The sequence below is a fragment of the Mauremys reevesii genome, linkage group 12 (genome assembly GCF_016161935.1).
Source record: "Mauremys reevesii isolate NIE-2019 linkage group 12, ASM1616193v1, whole genome shotgun sequence".
Lineage (NCBI taxonomy): Eukaryota > Metazoa > Chordata > Testudines > Geoemydidae > Mauremys > Mauremys reevesii.
The window spans coordinates 9303017-9327749 of NC_052634.1; the positions used below are offsets into that span (position 1 = coordinate 9303017).

A 24733-nucleotide genomic window follows, 5' to 3' on the forward strand; every position below is an offset into this window, starting at 1 on the left:
ACACTTATGAATCCTCTGCTCTGAGAAAAATGATTTGCTTTTCCGTACTCAGCTGGTTGATAATATCGCCCTTTCTGTCGGAGAAATTGCTCTGCTCTTTAAAAGAGACATACAGATATTTTGCATACACATTGTGAGAGCCAAATGAATCTCTGGGGTAAGTCCTTTTAACTGAGTGAGTTACACTGGAGCTGTCGACTTTGGTCCAGCAAAATGAAATTAAGCAAAGGAAACTTTATGCTGAGTTTTAGGAATAATTTTCTGTCAGGCTGGGGACCGTTCTGTCAAGGGAACCCTCCTTTCCCCCCAGCTGCTTGACTCATTTAAAACTAAAGCTGGACAACGCAAGAGAGAATATGCTGTATCAAGAACAATCCTGCACCAGTCCCCTATACGGGGTGGGGGTGAGGGTGGAGGGGGTGGAGATGGACTGTGCATGATCTAATAGGTGTTTTCACCTCTGTCTGATTCTGTGTATCTGCACTGCTGGCTTCTGACACTGGGCAGCCCCTTAACCTCACTTATTTTTAACCTTTAGCTTGAAAGTGTTGCTGTGCCAGGCAGGGTGTGTGTGTGTGGGGGGGGCTGGGGGGCTGGAACATTGATATTTCCAGGACAGTAAATTGGAGAAGCATCAGGTGACCAACAGAGGAAATCGATTTGATCCCCATTAACCAGCTCTGAAGATCACAGCACCTTCCATTAGCCTATGAAAGATGATCCATATGAACAGCAGGTACTGAGTGGGAGGATGTCAGCCTCTTGCTTCATCTTCCTGTCCTGGGAAAGACAATCTCCCTGTCCACCCCCGCGTTGTCACTAGCGTGATGTGGCACAAGACTCCTCTAGACCTTTATCAATCTGTTACCACTCCTTCCCCTCTCCAGAAGAATACAATGTGTCCAGGAAGACGCTAGCATTGCTAGGTTCAACCCCCTCCCACGATTACGCTTTTCTCCTAGTTGGGGGGACGTTGCGGGGGGGGAGTGGGATGGGAAGGAAGGGCATCTGGTCCTTCACCTTATGTAGTCATACTGTTACCACTGCGAAGTGTATGTATCGGTCCCCTTCCAAAGAACAGGACTGTTATTTAGCATTGAATTGGATTTTTTTTGTCGACTCCTCCACATATGTAGCCGTGAATATTGCTATAGGGACAGTATTGCCTGTCCCAAGCATTGAAAAATCAAGTCAGCCCTTCCTGTCCCCCCGCCCTCCCGTCCCCCCCACTTCCCACAATCATGAGATGAAAAATAAATTTTGGATTTCTTTTTATTTGTCTTTTGCTTTCAGAACCTTTAGGGTGTACTCTGGTTGCAATTTTTCTTCACAGCCAAGAGAGCTAGAAATATATATATATTTTTCTTATTAGTGAATGCTGCAATTGTCCTGTAAGCACAGGGACCTGGGGCTTTCAAAAAGTACCAAATATTCCGAGACTCACGATAAAACCACAAGAGCTATCAACTCTATAGTGGGGAGATAGGGAGCCCAAGTTCATTCCAAATTCATATCCCAGTTAGTTTGACTTCATCCTTATTAAGTTATAGATATTGAGCACAGTGCCCCTGCCTGTGTGTGGGGACTGTTCAGTGGAGATCTTAGAAACCAATAACCTGTCTGCTAAGCACATCTCTGAAGAAGTTTGACAGTTAGACAAATTTCCCTCCACTGTTGATGCATCACATTGTGGATGGGTGGGTGGTTTGCCTCACTCTAGCAAGGACGTGGCTGTAATTTCATTAGTGGAGATGAGATTTTCAGTAAATAATTTGTGAAGTGTTTTGTGCTCCTTTGGGGCGAACGGTGCTCAATTAAAAATATGATTTTTGTGTTACCAGACTGTTGACAATATCATTAATGGAGGTTGGGAGTACAAGTCACCATCCTACCTTACACTGCTACCAGACTGTTGCTGGTGCTCTGAAAGTATCTCCCATCTCTTCCCTGCGATCTCCAGAAGTATTGCTAGGCGCTGTGGTCTGGGAAGTGAGGAACAAGTAGTGCTCTGTTTCAAACACAGCAAGTTGGGAATTTCCTTGAGAGATCCGACCCTTTATCCACCAGGTCTGATGTTTTACCTCTAGCAGTGACCAATATCAGAGGATTCACAGAAAAGCAATGGCATTATTAAGAATACATTTGACTGACTATGCAATGTCGTGTGTGGGTGGAGGGCAAATTCCTTCTTGACACCTGCAGTGAACCTTGAAGCATGAAGATTTGATTAATCCTCTGTTGTGCCTATGTAAATATGTTGTAGAATTTCATAGAGAATGAAAACCTTTCCAGTAGAAATTTTAAACCAACTTCTAGAATTCTATGGCCAGGATATAATTCTCTGTTTAAGTCTATAGGGTTGTTCAAAAATTCTGTCAAAAGGATCCCACACTCTAATAAGTTTACAGAGAGATGCTCATAGAATCCTGTGTAATTTCTGTACAACCCTATTGGTTTCACCCTGTTAAATTTACAAGATTTCCCCCAAAGGGTAGTCTGAATAACAGCAATATATTGCTACTAGACACGGGTGACTGAGAAGCTCGGGCGGTAGGTTGAGGGTATATATAGAGATTTTCATTCTTAGGTTTCCACTCCGAAGCCAATCCAGATTGGGAGTGACCAAAAGTTATCATCATCTGATGGCTGTTTGGTAGCCTACATGAAATGAGTTAGTGAGTCTCAACCCTGTTTCCAGTGGACATGAGTCCATATAATAGAAAAGCTGCCTTCAGAGAAAGCACTATTATCCACCTTGTTGACAGTTTCTGCAGCAAAGCTGCAGAGAGTAACTCTGATCTTACCACTGGAGGTGATACCTTCAAGTCAGGGTTGAGGCACATTGGTGATGGTGTGGTTTATGCTGCTGCTGCCAGTACACTCTCTGCTTTGTGAGGGTTGCCAATCTGTTAACTTTCAGCTATACTGAAATTCTTTGCCCATGTATACATAAAACATTGATCCTTGCCCCTTTTAAAAGTTAGACACAAGCCTGCGCTCAGTCACTGGTAAGCTGGTTATATAATAAGTATTCTTTCATCCATAGACCCCCCCGCCCAAAGCACTTTCGAAAGATGTGCAAGTATTACCTTCTATTCTATAGACATAGATACCAAGGCACAGAGAGGTAGCTGAGGGTGACACACAGAATCAGTGCCAGAGTTGGGAATACAACTCCGGTTTCGTGACTCCCTGTCCAAGGCTCTTCTCATTGGGCCATGCTGTCTTATGTATATACTGTGGGGAGCACCAGATTCCTTGAAGCTTTTTTGACCAAGTCGTCTTCACTAGCCTCTAATCACTGAGCATTATCCTCAATTTCAGTTCTTCCAGGTGGGTTCAGATCACATATGGTGGAGATTGGGGGTCAGGGAATCTCCTGCGTAAACTTTGAGTAGCAGAAAGAGGTGAATTTCTGAAAGTTCAGGGAATTGGCAAAGTACTCAGAAGTTTGGTTTCAGATCTGAATTATCGCAAATCTCTTTGGTGTGTAAAGCTAGGCAGGATATCTTGTGAGATATCAAGAGATCTCAGTTCCCTCTTGGGTCAGAACCCCTGAGAGTAACCTCACTCAGAAGAATCACAGAAGTGTAGGGCTGGAAGGGACCTTGAGTTCCTCTCGTCCATCTCCCTGAGCTAAGGCAGAAGTGAGTATACCTGACAAATGTTTGCCTAACCTGAATGTGACACCTCTCACTTGGATAGAATCCAGGAGGGCAGAGATGGAATAAAAATGAAAAAAAATGGCCTGGGGATGAAAGGGGAAGGAAGGAAATATTTTGGAATCTCACAAGTTTCAGTTTAAATTTAGTTTGAATTTGAGCAATGCTTTTCATTGCTTCATATTTCATTCCGACTGGCTCGCTTATCTATAATGAGCAGATGACAGAAGCCTAGATAGGTGGCATGTTCTACCCATGTCAAAATAGAAAGTGAAGGAAAAAATTTACAACAAGGGTCCGCATCTAACTTTTGAACATGGAACTAACTTTTTATTTATTCATTGACCAGATGCTTCTCTTTACACATTCCTAATCCATAAAGAGGTATTGCTTTGACATTGGCCTTTCTGAATGGCCCCTAGGTACTGTGATTTCATATTCTCTTTATTATTGTATTTTTATTTTTTGTAGCACCAATTGTAGGCTTGATCCAGTGTTTAATTTCAGATGTGTCAATAGGACTACACAAGCACTTGAAATTAAGCTCATGCTTAAGGACTTTGCTGGATCTGGACCATAATGCTCAGTACTTTGCAGGATCAAGCCCAGTGTGCTCAGCACTGTATAATATTCCCAAATAAACACCCTTCCCTGCCGTGAAGAGCTCACAGTCTAACAGACAGGAGAAAATCGAAGAGCAGAGGTAGGGATAGTACTAGTGTGTTTGTTCGTTAAAATTTAAACTATGTTTGATGCTTTCTTGTAGGATGTGCAGATGAAGTAGATATTAAATTATTCTCTTATTTGTGAGGATATGATACTGTTAGTTCTCCAAAGCTGAGCGGGTTGGGCTGGGTCAGGACTTAGCTGAGAGGCCTCTTAGGAACACCAGGTGCTACAGGAAGTGGTGTTGGTTATTCAGCAGGTGGCGCTCTTCCCTTTCAGTAATGACGACTGACCTCAGTGTTGCTCGAGAGCATTGTGTGGCTGAAGTTGCCATTTTTTTTCAAATGAGATGTCTTGGACATCAAAAAAAATTCCTTGGTACTGTTTGCAATGTAATGATCACCAGCCTGTGTCCTGGCTAAATTCTAGTTCCCATTCTACATCTGGCAGGTTCAAATTGATTTAGTATTCTTCACTTCCACTCTTAAACAATTGGGTATCATTATTTAAAAAATACTATCATGTTTTACAGGACTAGTTCAAAATGCTGCAATATCACAATCATAAGCTGTATTGTTTTTGACCATTGCTGCAGAATTCTGTTTTAAGGGTAGTGTTGATATGGGCTGCTAAACAGTTTCTTTTTAACCCAGAGGTGGCTGCGTTTTAGTGACACGTGGTGTGATGTCAGTATATATTAGGATAGCCAAACTCATTTTGCCTATTTCCAAGACCACTTGAACATCCTGGGTTCAAAATTAGTCAGAAAACTCAGTCAAAACCAGTGATTCTGCTTGAGTTCTTGGAACCCCTGGAGGACAAGAGGGGTGATACTGAGGGTCTCTCTATTGCTCAAAGGGATGCAGGCATAGCTCCTAGAACATGGATTTCACTTGTAAACATTCACAAACACTGCTGTTCATTATATTCTCCACTTGTCCATGGATACAAACCTTTCCAGACAATCTTCCAGTAGAAGGTGGTTTTTCATCTCATCCCCATTGTAACAGCGCTGACTCACCTCTGCGATGCCTCCTGCTGATCATCCTGGGAATTAGCTCTTTTCCAGCCTTGGAGCGCCCTCTGCCAGCTGGTGGCTCACCTGCCTCAGGCCCCCGTGTCCCTCCCGGACCCCGGTGCCCCTTACCCTGGGGTTCTGCCCACTGCAGCACCCCCACACGCTGGGTCTCCCCTCCCAGGGGAACCCTCAACCCTCTACACCCACCTTGCCTCAGTGGCTACTGCCCATCATCATCTAGCCCCCTCTCACTGGGGCAAACTGCAGTCTGTAAAGGCCACTCATCATTGGCAAGGGGGTTGGACCAGCTGCCTCTGCCAGGCTGCACCTCCCAGCCCCAGTACCTGCGTAGGCCTTTACTAAGGCCTCAGCCTGGGAAGCTGTCAGGCTGGAGCTCCTCTTGCCCTTCCCCAGCACTGCTCTGTCCAGTGAACCCTTTGCTCCTTCAGGCGGCTAGGCCCATCTCTCTCCAAAGCTAGAGAGAGACTCTGATCCAGCTCCTCCCTTAGGCTTTCTTATACTCCCAGCCCAGCCCTGATTGGCTGCCTCAAGCCTGTTCCTGATTGGCTGCACGAGCAGCCCTTTCCCAGGGCTCTTTTTAAGCCCTTCCACACCGGAGAGGGGTGACCGCCGCGCTACACCCATACATCTGTGAGATCAAATTCATTCTTAGTGTCATTTCATTTAATGGACTTCAGTGGAGTTACACAAGGGTTGAATGTGACCAGTTAACTTCTCTATATGCTATGTAATGAGGATAGACTGTTTTCTTTTCCCGCCACTTGGATGCAGGGCCTAATTCTGTGCTATGTTAAACCAGGGCACATGCAGTCACTCCGTTGACTTGAGTGCAGGTGGGAGCAGAAATTCTCCCTCTCTCGTTATTATTTTATTATTTGTTTTGCAGTAATATTTGTTTTGCCTTGAAGTCTCTGCTATGGACCCTGGGACCCAATTGTGTTAGGCGCTGTACAGACACAGAACATAAAGATGTTCCCTGACCCATGTATCCCATAAAGGGACGTCGCTTGTTCTCTGGCCGGATCGCTTTTGTTCTGTCACCTAGTGTGATCTACAGCAACTCCTCAAGACCACCTTGTAGAGGCATCTGAGGGTCTGAACGGCCTCTGGTCAGCGAGGTCTGCAAAGCATTATTTATTATTATATTTTTCAAAGTGGGTCAATCCATTTTGGCATTTGAAGCGTGGATTCCCGGTTCTATTGCAGGCCTTGGTCACTATGGAAACAACAAAAAGCGTTCGTCATGGCTGTTCCTTGGGTCAGATTCAAAACTCTGGGAGTGAACAGGAGCAGCGGAGAGTTTTTCAGGGGCTGAGGTTGGGGGGGGGACGTGAGTGGGGACAGGGCTTTGCACTTGTGTAATGTGTGTGTTGTTCTTGTCCTCTTTGTGCTTGAATAGAAAGGCTGAATAAACAGACTCTTTGCACACATTATGTGCACTCCAGGGGAGCTCGCCATGTCAGGAATGGGGTTAGTCACTGTTGTCCAATGATCAGGTGATAACACTAGCAGCCAGAATCTCCTGAGTCCTAGTCCCCACTCTGCCACTGACTCAGTGTAGCCTTGGAGAAGTCCATCTCTCTCTCATTTTCCCTGCCTGTGCAGTGGTGATAATCCTAACAGGGATGCTGTGCAAACTGATTGGATTTACGTTTTGTAAAGTGCTTTGAAGATGGTAAATGTTCTGGACTAGTTTCTGCTCTCAAAAGCAACTAGGCAGACACTGTGTGTGTCTGTACTTTGGTGCATATGTGTGTATCTATAAGTTGGAGTTCATGCAAAACGTTCATTACAACCCTTAAAAGAGGCTGCCCAATTCTGGGTTTAATTACAAAACTGAAACTCTGGACAGTTGGGGCAAAAGGTTCTCCAACATTGTGGCAAACCTGAGGTGAATTTCACATATGCATGGAGGTCTTGTTTTGAGCTAATCAGGGCTGTTTTATACTTTTAGTTGGAAACCAGACAAGGTTAAATGTTCTTTCATAGTTTCAAGCTAAAACCAAGCAAAACTTTGATTGGCTTTCTCTCTGTGTTTGGGGGTTTTGTTTGAAGCTGGAACTCAAAGTGAAACTTGTGATGGTTTGAACTCACCTAACCTGAAACTAATGAGAAAAGTTTGCACAAACCTTACAAAGAAAGTCAATGAGTTTCATGCAGCTGTAGTAGGGATGAGTGAACCAGCTCAGATTTAGTATCTTATCTTGGGGACATGCATTTCAAGTTCCTGACCTGAGTTCTGGAGCAAACTAAACAAGAGACTTCCCTCAGAGACTCCATCCCAGATTTTATGTTGTTTCTGGTGAATGCCAGACACAGGACTTGGGAAGTTGATGCAGTGCTATAGAACACTTATGCAGTGCAGATGCTATCAATAGAACTCAACATTTGAGGTACTACATTATCAAGTTTCAATACCTTGGTTTAACGAGTTCCTAGTAACCCCAGGACACAACATTTAGAACTATCTTGAACTTTCATCCAAACTTCAAGTGGACACAAACATTTCTGATCAACTGCTCCATGTTTGTGCAGGGCCTAGCACAGTGAGGTGGCATGGTTCATGACTGGGGATCTTAGGCATGCTGCGATGCTACTACTAATAGAAAACAGTGCACCATGACACATCCTGTGTTCTGCTTGGAGAGGTAGCATTAATGCCAAAAATACTGTGAAAAAGTCAGTTCTAACTGAACCAGCTGAGATCTTGCAAAAGAGCCTGCTGCTTTCATGGGCTTTCTGGGTTAAAGAGGTCCAGACAATATCTCATAAGCCAGAAAAATAATTGAGCTCTTTCAGGTGAGGGAGGGTGTGGGTGTTACAGGTCTCCTTTTGCTCAATCCTTTGTTTTAATGACCCTATTTCTAGTATAGTCCTCGTGGATTAAACCTTTGGAAGTTTCTCTATGTTGCAAGCGTACTTAGGGTTCTGAATACCTGAGCAGCGGCCAGATGGAACAGGACACGGTAGAGAGCAGAGCATTCAGAACAATGTGGCAACCCTGGACTGCAGTCATGCTCCAGAGAGGTCGCCTGAACATTCTCCATTATTAATTGTTTAGGACAGCAATACAATGTATCACATACAGTTCCAGCAGCCTATGTGTGTTTTTTGTCTAGAGGTTAGAGCAGGGAACTTGGGTGTCAGGATTCCTGTGTTTTCTTTCTGTCTGTCCCACTAGCTTGTTGTGTGATGTTGGGCATGTTAGTTAATCTCTCTCTTCCTCAATTGCTCCTTCTGTAAAATGAAGATGCTTCAGAAAAGCATTTTGGGATTTCACAAATCTGAGTGAATAATTCACAGTGAATAATTTACGTAACTTCACTTCCCGCTCACAGAATATCTGTGAACACATCTTAGTTTCCTCTGATTTATTTGTGATTTGCATGATTTTTTCACACTTTATACTCTCTGAATTGACTCATAGTCTTGAATGTCAGAAGGGACCATCGTGATCATCTAGTTTGACTTCCTGCACCTTGCAGGCCACAGAACCTTGCCCACTCACACCTGTATCAGTCCAGATTCCTCATAAATTACAAAATAAAGAGTTGAGCAGGTGGCGTGCAAAGGCTATTCACCCAGGCCCTGCACAGAAACTAGGCCTCATGTTCATCAGTAAGGTGGAGGTTGACAGTCTAGAATACCAGTCTCAAAAGTCTGAAAGTAGCAGTGTTGACACTTGTAAAACTGACAGGGCCTTTGAGCTGTTAGTGAAATGGACATAACCTCTAGTGCAGGGGTTGGCAACCTTTCAGAAGTGGTGTGCCGAGTCTTCATTTATTCACTCTAATTTAAGGGTTCGCGTGCCAGTAATACATTTTAATGTTTTTAGAAAGTCTCTCTCTATAAGTCTATAATATATAACTAAACTATTATTGTATGTAAAGTAAATAAGGCTTTTTAAATGTTTAAGAAGCTTCATTTAAAATTAAATTAAAATGCAGAGCCCCCCAAACTGGTGGCCAGGACCCGGGCAGTGTGAGTGCCACTGAAAATCAGCTCGCGTGCCGCCTTCGGCACGCATGCCATAGGTTGCCTACCCCTGCTCTAGTGTTTGTCTCACAAAAGGCAGAGTGAATACCTGGTGTGGCATCTGAGGAGTCCAGCAGGAGAGCAGGTGTGATGGTGTTAGGACTGGTGAGAAATAATTCCTCCCACTCCAGGTTAGGCCTTGGCGTTTTGGTTTCTTGAGCAGTGACTTAGAATTGGTGGTTTCCAAATACTAGGTCAACATGTCTAATGGGAAACTGACTAAGGAAAAATGGAACCTCCTATTCTTAACTACATGGTGAATGCTCAGAAACATAAATACAGGTAGATTACAGAACAGGGTTGTGGTACAGCTTTACTGTGTCAGTACAACACTGCAATGGGGAAGGAGGTGAAAGAAGAAAGAAATGCCAAGATCATACTGTGAGTGGGTCTTTGCTCTAGTGACATAAATAACCAGATGCTTTGTGGGGGCACTCCATTGTATAGACCTGGCTTGAGAAAGACCCCAGCAATACTTTGGACCAGATCAATTTTAGAACCAGAGCCAAGATTTTAAAAAGTGACTAGTGATTTTGGTCACCCAACACCTTAAGGGGGGCCTGATTTGGAGAAATTGCTAAGCACCTGCCCTCTGAAAATTTAACTCCTTTAATGTGTCTCATGTTGAATACTCACAGGCTGAGGCCACCAACCTCTCTAGTCATTTCTGAGCATTTAGGTCCAGACTCTTCTTGGCTATAGTTATGTTTTTTCCCCTCCACCATTGTTCTTTTCCACTGGTGAAAGCATGGCCTTCTGTTAACGTTATTCAAAAACTTAGGAAGCAGATTGGGCTGGGGGTGATTTACACCTTGCACTGACATTGGGTTGGGGTCATGTGAATGGGGCAAAATTATAATCACCCTGATTCGTAGGCAGGGGAGACTGGGGTGGGGAGAGTCACTCATGACCACAGTGACAGTGAGCTACGGGGGCAGATGAGGCTTGCAGCCTCGTTTCTTTTTTTCCCTGTGGTACATCCCACGGCAACCACCTATAGGTGTGGTTTGAAGCAAGGAATCCTGGCTGCATGGGGCCATTCTACAGCCTAGCATACTGTCATCCCTCCAGGAGTTTAGATAGTCTTCAGTGCAGTTCTTGTTAGCTGAATCAGTTAGATTTTGTGGATTGCCTTTGGGAGGTTGGGTTTCTCAACAATAAAAACAAAGAGGGAGAGTAAGAAAAAAAAGCAAACAGGGAAATCAGCAGCTGCTGAAGTGTTTGCCACATATCTCCCTGATTCTTAAGCATAAACTTGAGTCTCTCCCACATTGGAAAGAACAAAGGACGAGTCCATTCCTTAATGGGTTCTTTCTTTTCCACACTCCTGTTTCTTTCTCTGTTTTTCTCTTGCTCCATTAATGTGTCTGTCTTTTTTTTTTCTGTCCTCCTACATAGTCTTTGCCCAGTCATATCCCATAAGGGCCTTTACAGAGGAGCTGACTGACACTGCAGACCGTTCAAGTGGGAAACCTGAGGTTTTAGTCTGGCCTTATATATGTGAAAATGAAACTGTTTCACAGAGTTCCAAGGGGAAAGCCCAGAGATTTACTGTTTGCTCAGTCTTGTGCTTCTGCTAGTGAACCACTAGAACAATAGGTGCAGAGTGCTGCCATGGCAATACACACTTCCTGATCTCCAGTGATGGTAGGATAACCTTTTCCTATATTTCATATGCACGCACGCTCTGCGATAGATGTATATAGCTGGGAAGAGGAAAGATAGTCCAGTGCAGTGGTTCCCAACCTTTTTTGTCTGGCAGGTGCCAGACGACGAGCCATGGAGGACTGTGGCGGCGGATGAGCATCCGCCGAAATTCCATCGACAAGTGGCAACATCAATAGGCATCGCTGCCGAAATGCTGCCGACAAGCAGCGTCATCCAGGGGCGTTGCTGCCGAAATACTGCTAAAAATCGGCAGCATTTCGGCGGCGACGCCTCTGGATGATGCAGCTGGTTGGCGGCATTTTGGCGGTTGCTCATCCACTGGCCAGTATGCGGGTGCACTTAGACGCCCCAGTGGGCGCCATGGCGCCTGCGGGCACTGCATTGGGGACCCCTGGTCCAATGGTTAGAGCACTAGCCTTTGAACTGAGAGACCTGGGTTCAATTTGCTGCTACATCACAGACTTCCAGCATGACCTCGGTCAAGTCATGTTCATCCTCACTGTGCCTCAGCTCCTCATCTGTAAAATGGGGATGGTAGCACTGCCCTACTGCCCAGGGGTGTTGAAGATAAACATTAAAGATTGTTGAGGTGCTCAGAGTCTGTGGTCATGGGGGCCATGTAAGTACCATAGACAGATGTGTGGGGTGACAAGGTGCCAAGCTTCTCTGTTGTTGTCCATGGACGACTTTCCGAGTGTGAGCTTGTGAACTTTGAGTGAGTCATAATTACTTTAAAGTGTGGTTCTGTTCTGGAAAGTAATGTTTTTAAGAAGAAGGGCATGAGGAGGTTCCATGTTTGTTTTCTTGTGGCAGCATCCATCTCATAGGCATACCATATCCATAGGCAATGTGGTTTAGGCGGCAGAGCGCTGCACTGGAACTGGAGAGACTTGGGTTCTTTTTGCTGCTGAGTGACTTTGGGCAAATCACTTCACCTCTGGGCCTCAGTTTCCCCATCTGTAAAATGCGGGTACTGATGCTGGCCTCCTTAGTAAAGCACTTTGGGATCTTCTGATGAAAAGCTCTGTATTAACAGTTAGGTTTTATTATTGTTTATTATTGTTTCAGTTTAAAGGATGTTTATTTTTTCCTAGTTTCCAGCTCTGCAAAATTCAAACACAAACTTGGAATATAAAGTCAGTCATCTTTCCCCACCCTCCTGCATCATATCTTTTAGCTAGTGATAGAGATTTGGCAATTGAAACTTAATAATTTTGTTGATGATGGTAGGTACCCAAATTCACGGTCCATTTTGGTAAATTTCATGGTCATCGGATTTTAAAAATTGTAAATTTCATGATTTCAGCTATTTAAATCTGAAATTTCACGGTGTTGTAATGGTAGGGGTCCTGACCCAAAAAGGAGTTGGGGGGGGGGTCACAAGTTTATTGTAGGGAGGTTACAGGGGGTTTACAATACTGCTACCCTACCCTTACTTCTGCTCTGCTGCTGGTGGCAGCACTGCCTTCAGAGCTGGACAGCTGTAGTGCGGCAGTTGCTGCCCAGGAGCCCAGCTGTGAAGGCAGAGCTGCCACCAACAGTAGTGCAGAAATAAGGATGGCATGGTATGGTATTGCCACGCTTACTTCTGTGCTGTTGCCTGCCAAGCTGGGCCCTCCGTCAGCAGCCGCCACTCTCTGGCTGCCCAGCTCTGAAGGCAGCAGCGCAGAAGTAAGGATGGCATGGAATGGTATTGCCACCCTTACTTCTGCACTGCTGCTGGCAGGGCAGTGCCTTTAGAGCAGGGCGCCCGACCAACAGCCACCGCTCTTCAGCTGCTCAGCTCTGAAGGCAGCGCAGAAGTAAGGGTGGCAAGACTGCGATTCCCCTAAAATAACCTTGTGACGCTGCCCCCCACAACTCCCTTTCGGACCCCCAATTTGAGAAATGCTGGTCTCCCCCATGAAATCTGTATAGTATAGGTTAAAAACACACAAAAGACCAGATTTCATGGAAGGAGACAAGATTTCATGGTCCGTGATGTGCTTTTCATGGCTGTGAATTTGGTAGGGCCCTACGCATGAGCCAGAATAGCATCCAGTTTACACTTCCATTCTTGTATTGGCTGGGCAGGACTAACAGGATATGAAGTAGTAAAAGCTTAATTTTGTCACTAGACTGCACAGATCTAACTCTCAATACACAAAGGAAGCACGTTTGCTGAGTAAGAAAGCGCTGTTTATACATGGATTCTTTTCTCACCATAAACGTACAGTAAGCAGGTATTCTAGGTATCTTCAAATATCTGGGAATAATTGTTAACTATTTGATTGTGTAATAAAAGCAACATTATATTTCAAGAGATGCTCTTTCAGCCAGCATGCTCCCCCACAGCATTCTCCTAATACCCCATCACTTTGGGAAACTTAAGAACTTTGCCTCAAGTCTTCTTTAGGTTTGGGCCCCTTTATGAGAATCAGTCTCTTTTCAGTGTTGCTGACTTGTGCAATTAGTTTGCAATCCTCACAATATTTAGCATTTTTCCTAAAGCTCCAGCTTCTGGAATTAGAAGATTGCAGGAGAGGCTCAGCTTTTTTTTTTCTTTTTTAATTGAGTTTCTAGCCTTAGTCATTGCAGAGGGAATCTGAAATAAATTATCTGAGTGTATCCAAAAGGCTTGAAAACCAGAAGATAAATAAAAAGAACCCAATATTTATCATCTCATTATTTTTAAGATAATCCATGATATTTGAACAACTGGGGTTGGCAATACTGTTTTACTCCCATCTGTATAATTGTGAGTCATAATAAGGGGAATAATCTTGGTATAATGTAGCGGTCTGAATTATTCATTGGAAATACATTATCCAACAAATTTAGCCCTTTATTTCTGTCCACAAACCAACCCTGATTTCTGCAATTGTATTTATAGGTAATTTCACCATATAATTGATGTGCACAAATTCAGCCTATGGGTTGTTAATGAACTGTTCACTGTTCTTTACTCATGGTATACAATTGGTCATGTAAGTCATATAGCACTGGTTCTGCTTCCTGACTGGATGACTTGAGCTTTTTAAACAGGAGAATAATTACCAGTGAAGAATGAATAATGAACAGCAAATGTCCTTGTTGTTAAACAAATACCCCTGTTTGCCTGTGAATACTGATATTCATAGGAAGAATAGACATCCCCCAGATGTCTGTATGAACAAAATCACACTATGCTGGATAATTTTTATTGCGAAAAAATTCCAAATGTTTGTGAAATGGGAATAATAAGAGGCAGAAATGGGATCAAACTCAGAATTCAGATTGATATTTGTGTATGGTGGTTTTGCAGTGTTCAGCCAGATCTGTTGTGTAAGAATGGCCAGAATATGCCCAAAATTAGGCCTGGTCTCCACTTAAAGCTCTTGCTATGCTTAGCTATTTCAGTGAAGGGGTGTGATTCATTTATTTATTTATTTATTTTTACTGATGTATCTGTGCTGGCAAAAGTCCTAGTGTAGATGCAGTTATGCCAGCAAAAAAGGCCTTTTGCTAGTTTGCTTGGGGAACTGGTATAAGCGGTGTCTGTCCTAGGAAGGTTTGGTGTCTGTCCTAGGAAGGTTTGTTAGGATCATTAAGCCCTTTCTAGTGTAGACAAGACTTTAGGGACCTGATGCCATATTTAGGCCCCTAAATAGATGGCCTGATTTGAAGAGAAGCTGTGTAACTGCTGCTTCTAATAACCTCACTGGGAACTGAAAATCAGACCATTTGCTTAGGAGCCTAAGTGCTTGTCTATAAGGAAAGTTTTTTGTGTTATACCAGTAGAGATGTACAGCTATAGTTATACTGGTGTGAACCCTCAGGGTAGATACTTTTATTCTGGAATAAGGGGGACTTTTTCAGTTTAGCTTAAACCCCTTCCCAAATGACACAAGCTAAACGAAACAAAAAAGGCCATCTTACACTGGAATAAGTGGGTCCACACAGGACGTTATAGCTATAACTGTACTGGTTTATAGTCACACTTTAGCTTATACTGGTATGTTTTCTATGTAGACAAGTCCTAAAGTTGGCATTAGGTGTCTAGATTCAGGAAGCCAGGTGTGGAAAGTTTGGCCAGAGCACTTACAAAGAAGCCGCATGGCACTACCTCCCCTTGTCCTAACCTAACCTATACGTGGTGTGGGTAATATAGCTGTTCTTTGCTTCAGCTCCTCTTGGCATATGGCTATTGACTGTGCTCTTTCTCCACCCAGCACTGCCAGTAACTCGAACCGCAGCACGCCTGCCTGCTCCCCCATCCTGCGCAAACGTTCCCGGTCTCCAACCCCGCAGGACTCCCAAGGAGACGCCATGGTGGAGAAAGGCTCAGACCACTCTTCAGACAAATCCCCTTCCACTCCGGAGCAGTGTGTGCAGCGCAGCTATTCCGCTCAGTCAGGCCGCAGTGGGGCCAAGAACTCCAAGGTGAGGCATGCGACCCGAGGATCACCTCTCCCCCCATATACACTTGAGTGTTGTACTTACTCTTTGTTCTCTGCCTTTCTTCTCTGCATCTCTCTCCTCCCCTCATTGTTACCCAAGAACCTTTGCTGAGGTGCCCATTGGCTACAGGGGCACTTGACTGGTTAGGACAGAGTTGAGCATGTGCTAAATATACGCTTGTCTCCCCTCCACTAAGCTCAGACCACAAGGCACTGGTTGCTCTAGCAAGCGTGCCCATACTGCAGCTCCGTAATGGCTTCTGTGGGCTGAAGCTTTGGGACCCATGTCCCCTTTCCCTGGGAGTCTGCACTGTTCCCAGTGGGACCTTGAAAGCCAGCTGTAGCAAACCTCCCTTTTCAGCCATTCATCATGAGGTTCTGTGGTGCAAACTGAGGAGGAGGGCTCCAGAAGGGGCTCTGAAAAGCTTCTGGTTCACTGAGGGAGAAGTGCGTGTTGCGCTGAGAGCTGACACAGGTCCTAGGCACCACATCAGTCCCATTTAAAACCTAGTTTGAGACCATAAATGGGATTCAGGGGCACTCGTCCACCCAGAACCCCAGGCTTCCTTGGCTGCAGGATTACTCACAACCAGTGTATCCCATCCAAATTTTGCTCATCATTAGCAGGGGCCCCCAGTGACTGATTTGAATCTTCTTGATGGCTGCATTGCACTGCCCAGCACCTTTTCCTCAGGAAAAAGACATGGCAGGAAGGAAGGAAAGAAGAGGCTGACATAAATGGCCTCTCCGTAGCTACCCCCACCCACAGTGTGTCCTGACACCATCAAGCCAAAGGAGCTGTGTAAAAAGCCCTTTGCTTCCCCTCATTATGCAGGTATCCTCAGTCCAGAAGGTGGCTGGGTTTACCATTTTCATTACCTTACTGGAGCCAGCTGCAGCGTGAGCCTCACTGAGTGAAAGGGAAAATTGCTCGGCGAGGGTGTGCAAGGAGATTTGGGATGGGCCTGTCCGCCCTGCTAATTTCGTTAGCGGTGGTCAGTGGTGCCTTGTGACATACAGGTTCCCAGGCATGTGTGAACAGAACAGGAGCTTTGATTCCAGCACTGGGGTTTGTCAAAAGAAAGCTCACTGCTCAGAAGTGTTTGTGGCTTTTCAAAATTCATGAGGTGAAATATTTTGCCTTGAATCCCATTAGAACATCACCAGCAACTGCACATCCGTACCGTTCTGGCTTGTATGAAATAAACTGGTGGATTCTCAGCCCAATTCATCATTGGATAATTGTCTGAATCACAGAGAAACACCGCCTCCGCCCCCCCCCCCACCCGCGCAAACCATTATCCTTGCCACTTTCATTGTCAGTCTCAGCAGAGAAGCCCCAAATTCACTGGTCTGTGGAGACTGAACTCCTTTTTCACCCAAGAGGAGGTCGCATCCGGTGAAGTGTGTCACATGTGTAAGGGGCAATGAAGGGGAAGCTTGCATCACCACTGCCTGTGCCGTGCTTGTTCTCTACGACAGCATTATATTTATTTATGGCCCAGGAAAAGGAAGGAGATAATGTTTCCTGTTGTATTTCTGGGTTTTCCTCCCATTGTTTTGTGAATTGAGTTTTGTTTTATTTTAATTTCTCTCTCTTCCCTCCTGCATGCTCTCTTTCCGATTTAGTCACACAAGCGCCTCTCTAAAGTAAGCTTTCTTTCTTCTTCCCCATTCTCCACCATAGAATTGTCTTAACACTCAGAAATCCTCCCCATGGTGCTGGGAAATGGCCCCCAGAATGGCACATTCTCCCAGTGCTTTTGTGGGAATGTTAGCAGCCACTCACTCCAACACCTGTAGCTTTGAGGCTGGGTTCGCTTGAAGTCACTGGGATTTCATTAATATTCATTCGCATGGCATGAGAACTGGCCCATTCATTACACTCCTTTATTTTACTTCTGTTTGACCCTGTAGTTTATTTATTTTGCTATTTGCTTTTCTTTTAACCTTACATTGACTCGTTTTCAGTTTGCAGAGTGAGACGTCCGGGCTGTGATGGGTAATATAGCCTCATAGCACCATCTTTCTCCTCTTCCCACTTCATAACTTTTTAGAAGTTTGAGACCAGCCAGTTGGGCTCTCTTATTTCTCCACTACTTTTATGACTGGTCACCTGCCCTTTCTGAGGTGGGGGATTCATGACAGTTGATCACAGTCACTTTTTCTGTGTGACATGAATATTAAAGATCAGTGACCTCAAAAGAATACAGCTGTACCCCTTAGAATAGACCTGCTTCCTAAAGAACCCTGAGAATTCATGGGCTCACTCTGAAAGGTATGAATGGAAAAAGTCTCACATCAGAGTAAGAACCCAACTCCCAGAGGAGAGGGGTATTTGAGTTTGAATTTTTGCACATCTAAGCAACAACTAAATTGCCTTCTGGAGATCATAAAAAAATAAAATAGGTGATGGGGTGATTAGGGGATAAAGCACTAAAGTGAAACAGTTTGAATGTCTTAGTTTCCCAAAATTCTGGTCTTTCCCCGGGGAAGACCTTGGCTTCAAATGCTAGGTTAGTTCCCAGTGGACATTGAAACTGATGGTCCTATCTTAGTCCCTCATTTGTTCACATCACAAAATTTGGCTCAGCCCTTCATTATTGTTGGTCTAGGCTCAAGAGATGTTGCCTGTGGGACATGATGTTGCAAATCGGGATTGAGGTGGATTGAAAAGAATCCTGTGGGGAACCCCAGACAGGATAGCAGAGAGCTCTGCTGGGGCTGCAAATGGAGGAGCATTAACAGAGCTATTTGGGTGGGATAAGTGGTGCTGGGATATGTCTGAAAGGGGTGCATTGACCACCTCTAGAATGGCAGGTCAGGATGGAGGTGCACTGGGAGAGCACTGTGTAAGTTCTCCGCTGGAATGGCAGGGGGAACTCCTGATAGACAGGTCAGGTTGGAAGTGCATTGGCATAGATATGTGTGCAAAACACACACCAAGGTGCTGGCTTGATCCACTTCCCATCTGACTCCTGCTTTCATGAGAACAAAATATTCTAAATGATATTAGCGAAAACAACAGTGCAATAAACTGAGATGAGTTCTGAAATGGGGATGAGGGAGTTCTGAGCACAGTCCCCAATAGACAGGCAGGCAGGTTGTGTCCATCTCTGAATTCACAAGCTATCTGTCCTGAGGGGGCACCTCTGGTGGAGCTGATTACGAAGATTGAAACCCCTTCTGACCTCAGGAGAGTTTGGTCGTGGATCAGGATGAATTCCCACTGGTGGCACAGTGTGGGGAGAGGAAGTTCAGGGCCAATGAACATAGTGGATTAAATTCCTCTCTCAGCTCAGATGATGATGTGTCTGTTCAGGTCCGGGATCATTGAAGATAGCAGTGTATGGGAACACACACAGACATGCAGGATGAATAAACTCATATTTCATCTCTCAACCTCTTATTGTTTTATTTCAGCTTTTCGTTTTGCAAGCAGAAAAATATGCCACTTTCCTATGCAAACCAGCTCAGATTGGTGAGGGTGGAGAAACGGCTTGAGCCCATGAGTTTGACACTGTGTTTATACAGTTGCTGATTGTTGTACAGTACTGCAGTAATTTTTGTTTCATGTTAGTTGTTATGACACAGTTCCGCCATCAGAGGGAGCCTCTTCACTTGTCATTTTGAATTATTTGAATAAGCCTGTAATAATGCTTTTCAGGAAGTTTCTTTTCTACCCCATCCATTGCTAACAGGTGAAACTCAGCCAGTCCACCAGTGCAGCAATCAGACACTTTGCTCCACCTCGGCCTTAGATTGCCAGCCGGCTGGTATACTCACTGCACGTGGGATAGAAGCTATTGCTTTGCTGTTAAAATATAAACAGGGTTTTTTATTATTATTTTATTTTTTTCCTCTTGCCTATAAAAAGGGGTGACCCCACTCAGAGTCAGTTAATCCCACTCACCCCCTAGTGCTGAGTCTGAATGGTGAGGATAAAATAGATCTATATTGTCAATATAGTCTGTACAGCGCCTTGCACCATGGGGTGCTGGTCCATGACTACAGCTCCTAGGTGTTACAATAATACAAACACATTATTTATTTATTAGGTTTTATAGGAAGGATGAGCTTTCAGTGTGTCCCGAAGGTCATTAGGTTCGAGCTGTCTTGGACCCGGGTGGCGTGTTGGAGCCCATTCCATAGCTTTCCGCGTACAACATAGCTTTTTGAGCCCTCTGGAGAATCATTGCATAAAACAAGCAGGTGCTTGAGATATAGGGTATGACTGCACTGGGAGCTGGGGGTCTGATCCCCTGCTTGTGGAGATGCTCACGCTAGCTCGCATCGAGCGACTGCATTCAAAACAGAGTATAGCCGCGGGGCAGCACAAGCTGAGGGGTGGGCTAGCTGGCCTGGGGATGTGCCTAGGGTTTTTGACAGGCATGTAGTTGGGGCCGCCAGACCCCACCACCACCCACGCACCATACTGCTCATATTGTTGCAGCTACATTCTGTGTTTAGTGTCTGTCTCCAACGAGTATGTCTCCTGAGCTGGGAATCTCACATACCCTTAGTCTCTGAAGCTTCAGCCTGGTAATGGAAATTCAATAGTTGGTAACCGGGTAGTGTTAAAAGGGAAAGGTACCTAGAGGTTTGATTGGGAGTCAGGTCTCCAGGATTTTATTCCTAGCTCTGCCGCTAACTCATTTTGTAACCTTAGGCAGGTCATTTCACCTTTCCGTGCCTCAGTTTCCCCAGCTGTAAAATGTGGATCATGTTGCTTTCATGTCTCCTGGAAAGTGGGGTGGAGCTGCATTATGTATAATATGTGAAGTGCTTTGGATTCCTCTGGCAGCAGCACTATAGATGAGCAAAGTATGATCCTGCTTCCATTAAAATCAATGGCAAGACCTCCATTGACTCTATGGGGAGTAGGACCACCCCTGTTGTACCAGCCAGCAATCTGAAATTCATACAGACACTGAATGATCTGTTGCCTCCTACCCATAGTATTACCTTTAATCTACCAAGGCAGAGCTGCCATTACACACAGTATGGTCCCTAACCCAAACAAGTACTTGTTAAACAATGTTACGTTAGAAAGATGTAGCAGGATATAAAGAAAAGACTCATTAAAGAGCCCCATTCCCTCCCTCGTCAAGGCACCATGAGAAGTGTTATTTGGGTGCCGAAGATGAGTAACTGTGTGCTGTGATACCCCTGGCATCTGCCCCTCAGTAGTGCTGTGTCCTGTGGGTCAGTGGAAGCTCTCCTCAGTCCTGTGTGTGATTATTTCCACCATTTATGATCGATATTATTTATTTCCTTTTCTCCTTTCAGTTCTAATTGTGACAATTTCTTTTTCCAGTATGACAGACTTAACCTGATCAAAGTAAGAACTTGTTTCTTTCTTTTTTAAACCACCCGCTGATTCTTCCGGACTCTTTCCTTGTTCCTGACTCCTTCCCACGTTGTAAAGAAATCAGTGCACAACCCGCTTTTGGAGATGAAGCCAGGAGACAGTTTTAAACTTAGGCTCCTGAGGTTGTGAGCAGGAATCTTCATCTTATATAAACATTTGGGGTTATTTCAAATTGTGAGGTCTTTCTCTGACGCCTGTTACTCTGGTGCACAAGAGGAGAAGTCCGTCAACCTCCCCGAAGCCACAATAGTCTTCCTCCTCCAGCTTCCTGTAACATGTGCTTCCACCATACATAACTCCTATTCTCTCTCTCTCCTAGGCTCCTACACCCCATAATCCATTTCCCTTCAGTCTGTGCTTTCTCTAATCTCTCTCCTCTTGGAATTCGTCTATAGGAACTCTGAGAACAGACTAATGGCAGGAGAATGGAGACTCCTACCTGATGTAGGTTCATGTCACTTCTGCAAGATCTTATTGCTGCTTCTAAAGTTCCCTCTTACTCTAAAATTATTTCCATGCATCAAACCAAACCTTGGCAGAAGTAAAACAGACTCCCTAGAAAATTAATCTCTAATATAGAAATAAACGTAACAGGATGAACTTGCAACCTGAAAAAGGGTAAAGGAAATATAATAGGCAGTGGATCTGTTGAATAAATGCAGAAACAAGAGCATGTGCCCAGCTACTGAGTTTTCTGTAGAAACTATAACATGGGTTATAATTATGCAGGAGGGGATTCAGGTCTGGAGGGAAACTCACCTAGAGAAAAAACGACACCACCTTAATACAGAGTTCTCTATGCAGCTAAGGCTGCTACAATTGCTGCAGCAGAGCGGAGTGAAATCTTTGTTGCAGTGCTCTGAGTCTACAGCACATGCAAGCTCATTTCAGCAGCCTCAGTGGCAGCAAAGTCCTCCTTTTTCTTTTATTTTTGGTTTGATTGTGGGGGATTACTTTTCAGGCACTTCTGTGCTTTGTGCTACCCAGAGGGTTGCAAGCTAAGGCTATGGCTACACTTAAACTTCAAAGCGCTGCCGCGGCAGCGCTTTGAAGCGCTAAGTGTAGTCAAAGCGCCAGCGCTGAGAGAAAACTCTCCCAGCGCTGTCCGTACTCCACCTCCCTGTGGGGAATAACGGACAGCGCTGGGAGCGCGGCTCCCAGCGCTGGGGCTTTGACTACACTGGCGCTTTGTAGCGCCGCAATTTGCAGCGCTGCAGAGGGTGTGTTTTCACACCCTGCTGCAGCGCTGCAAATTTGTAAGTGTAGCCAAGCCCTAAGATAAAGAAATCGGCATGAGAACCTCTCCATCTCAGATACCCAGATGCCATGGTGATGAGTTATGGATGGATGCGGGGCTGGCTCCAGGCACCAGCTCAGCAAGCAGGTGCTTGGGGCGGCCAGGGAGAAGGGGCAGCACGTTGGGCTCTTCGGCAGCAATTCAGCGGTGGGAAGGTCCTCGGAGGGAAGGACCTACCGCCGAATTGCCGCCGAAGAAGAAAGCGGCGTGGTGGAACTGCTGTCGATTGCGGCTTTTTTTTTTTTCCCTGCTGCTTGGGGCGGCAAAAACCCTGCAGCCAGCCCTGGATGGATGGGTGGATAGACAAATTCTATCATTAGCAAGAATTGAGCCACATGATGCCCTGGTCTCTGTGCCATTTGTGGACAAGAGTGGTTTTCTCTTTGTTTCTCCTTGCTCCTTTGGATGAGGAGTCCCTTCCGGGAGAAAAAGCAGCGGGTAAGACCAGCCTTGGAAAGGGGATGGATCAAAAGGATGTAGCCAGTAAGAATTTTCCCCCTCCACAAGCTGATGGTTGTTTCTGTGTCTTGAAGACCTGTCCGCACTGTGATTCGCTTTCCCCTGCCCAGGTTTGTGGGAGAGCCCAGAAATGGACACTTTATGTTTTTCAGGAACTCTGCTCCCGGGGGTGAGGGCCACAGCTGGTTGCATATTCTTGTGGTGTTTTTGCTGTGGTCCAAAAAATGCCCAAGGATGCACAGGGCCTTTGAGTAGGGTTGGCTCCATGAATGAAGTCTGAGTGCTTGTAAAGTTCTGCACCTGTGCAGAAAGGTGGAGGGGTGGGGGAAGGAGGAGGAGTTGAGTAGTTTTCTGGGGTAGATTGTGAGTCTTCTGCTATCCCTGCCTCTGGTTTTCCACTGGAACAACCTAGATCCCCTTGGACACCTTTTTCAACTCACTCAGGGACTGATGCAAAGGATTCTGGGAAGCCTCACTCAGAAGTTGATCTCCTGATTCAAAATGTAGAAGTATTCAGGCCTGATCATTTCATTCAGGGTCTCATGGCCAGTTCCAAGTTGAGAGTTATATACTCTCTACTCTGCCTATAAAACGAGCATATATTGTAGAATGTGAAATTAATATGATGTTCATTTGATGCATGCCTGTTCTTGCCTGGCCTGGGGCAGATATGGACAGATGACGTTTAGTGCTGCCTGGCCTGAGCAGTGCGGACTCAAAACTGCCCTGAAATCCATAGGGTGTGAATAGCACAGCAGCATTTCTAAGCTAAGTGGAGGTAGCGAAATCCTGTTCCCAACACCTAGACATAGGCCAAGTATTTGTTGCAAAAAGATTTTTAAAAATAGCTTGTCGTCAGGTTAGTAGATTTGTAGCATTTTTGCAAACAACATGAAGTGATCAGGGTGTGTAGAGGTGTTGAGAGGGAGCGTGGTCTAGTCGATGGAGCCCAGTGCTGGGAGCCAGCACACTCTCCCTTCCCCCGAGTTCTCTGGTACTGTCTGGCCTTAGTCATACTTTACATTTACAAACAGGCTCAACCCTGTACATCCTTAGTGTCATGAGACGCCCCAGCACAGGACTGCTCATTTGAGTAAGATCTACCTGCATGAAGGAGAGTTTGCGGATCAAGTCCATGGTAGCATTATGCTTCCCAATGTCCTGGAGGTAGACAATAAATATCATTGCCCCCTCTTACTGGAGCCTGGAGAAGTGAAGTGACTTGCCCAAGGTCACAGAGCAAGTCTGGTTCAAAGAGAGGATAACAATAGAGGCCAGGGCTCTGAATCCAAGCTCCTTCTGTAGTCCCCTAGACCAGACTGCCCCCTATGTCTCATTTCCACATCCATACAATGGGGATAATCATACTTCCAGGCATGTCTCAGGAGGATGAAAGTGCCACCTAAGCGATAGCAGTATTACCTGGGACACCATGCCGGAATGCAGAGCATAGTGCTCTCCCTCCCCTTGCAATCTGACTGCTCTCACCTCCCACTCAAAAATGGTGAGCATGACTTTTCTGGCTGAACTGGTTTTTCCGCGTGCTCAAATGTGACAAATGGCCCAGCCTCCCAAAACAGTGTGAAATGTCTCGATGACAGGGTGCAAAATCACAGGCAGAGGGGCAGAGAGACTCTTCACATCAGTTTCATGGAAAAATGTGCCATCAGTTTTGCCCAGCTCTACTGAGCACTTCTGTTACTGTAGTGTTCTCTCTCTCATGCTCTTTGTTTCACATGCTGCTTTCCACATCCAAATCTTTTGGAGGGTCTGTCTGATGCCTTTTGCGAGTGACTGAAGTGAAATCAAGTTCCCAGCTCACCCAAGTAGTTCCTCAAGTGTTTATTTGGAAGGGGTCTCAGAACATGCTAGCCAGCAGGCCTGTGGGAAAATGAAGCTTGTAATAGAAATGATTGGTGATCATTAGCTCTAATGTTGCTAATGGGTGCTGCTGTTCTGCAGAAATGATTACAAAGTATGTGTGTGTGAGAGAGCATGAATTGCCTCCTGCTATAACCTCATACTTCCGGGTTTGTTCTTAACTCAGATAACTGGGAATAAACATGTTAGGCTGTGCTCTGAAACCCACCAAAGTCTTTTGTCTTTATTCCCACTTCC

At 45.2% G+C, this 24733-nt stretch overlaps 1 protein-coding gene across 3 annotated transcripts in view; it reads left to right on the top strand.

The window, feature by feature from the left end:
- Window positions 1–24733, top strand: part of GRAMD1B (GRAM domain containing 1B) — a 284969-nt gene that overhangs the window by 217228 nt on the left and 43008 nt on the right. For all 3 annotated transcript variants that reach the window (XM_039496098.1, XM_039496099.1, XM_039496101.1), the window contains one exon: window positions 15261–15471. In XM_039496098.1, coding sequence (XP_039352032.1) covers window positions 15261–15471 — 211 coding nt within the window. The remainder of the gene's footprint in view (window positions 1–15260; window positions 15472–24733) is intronic.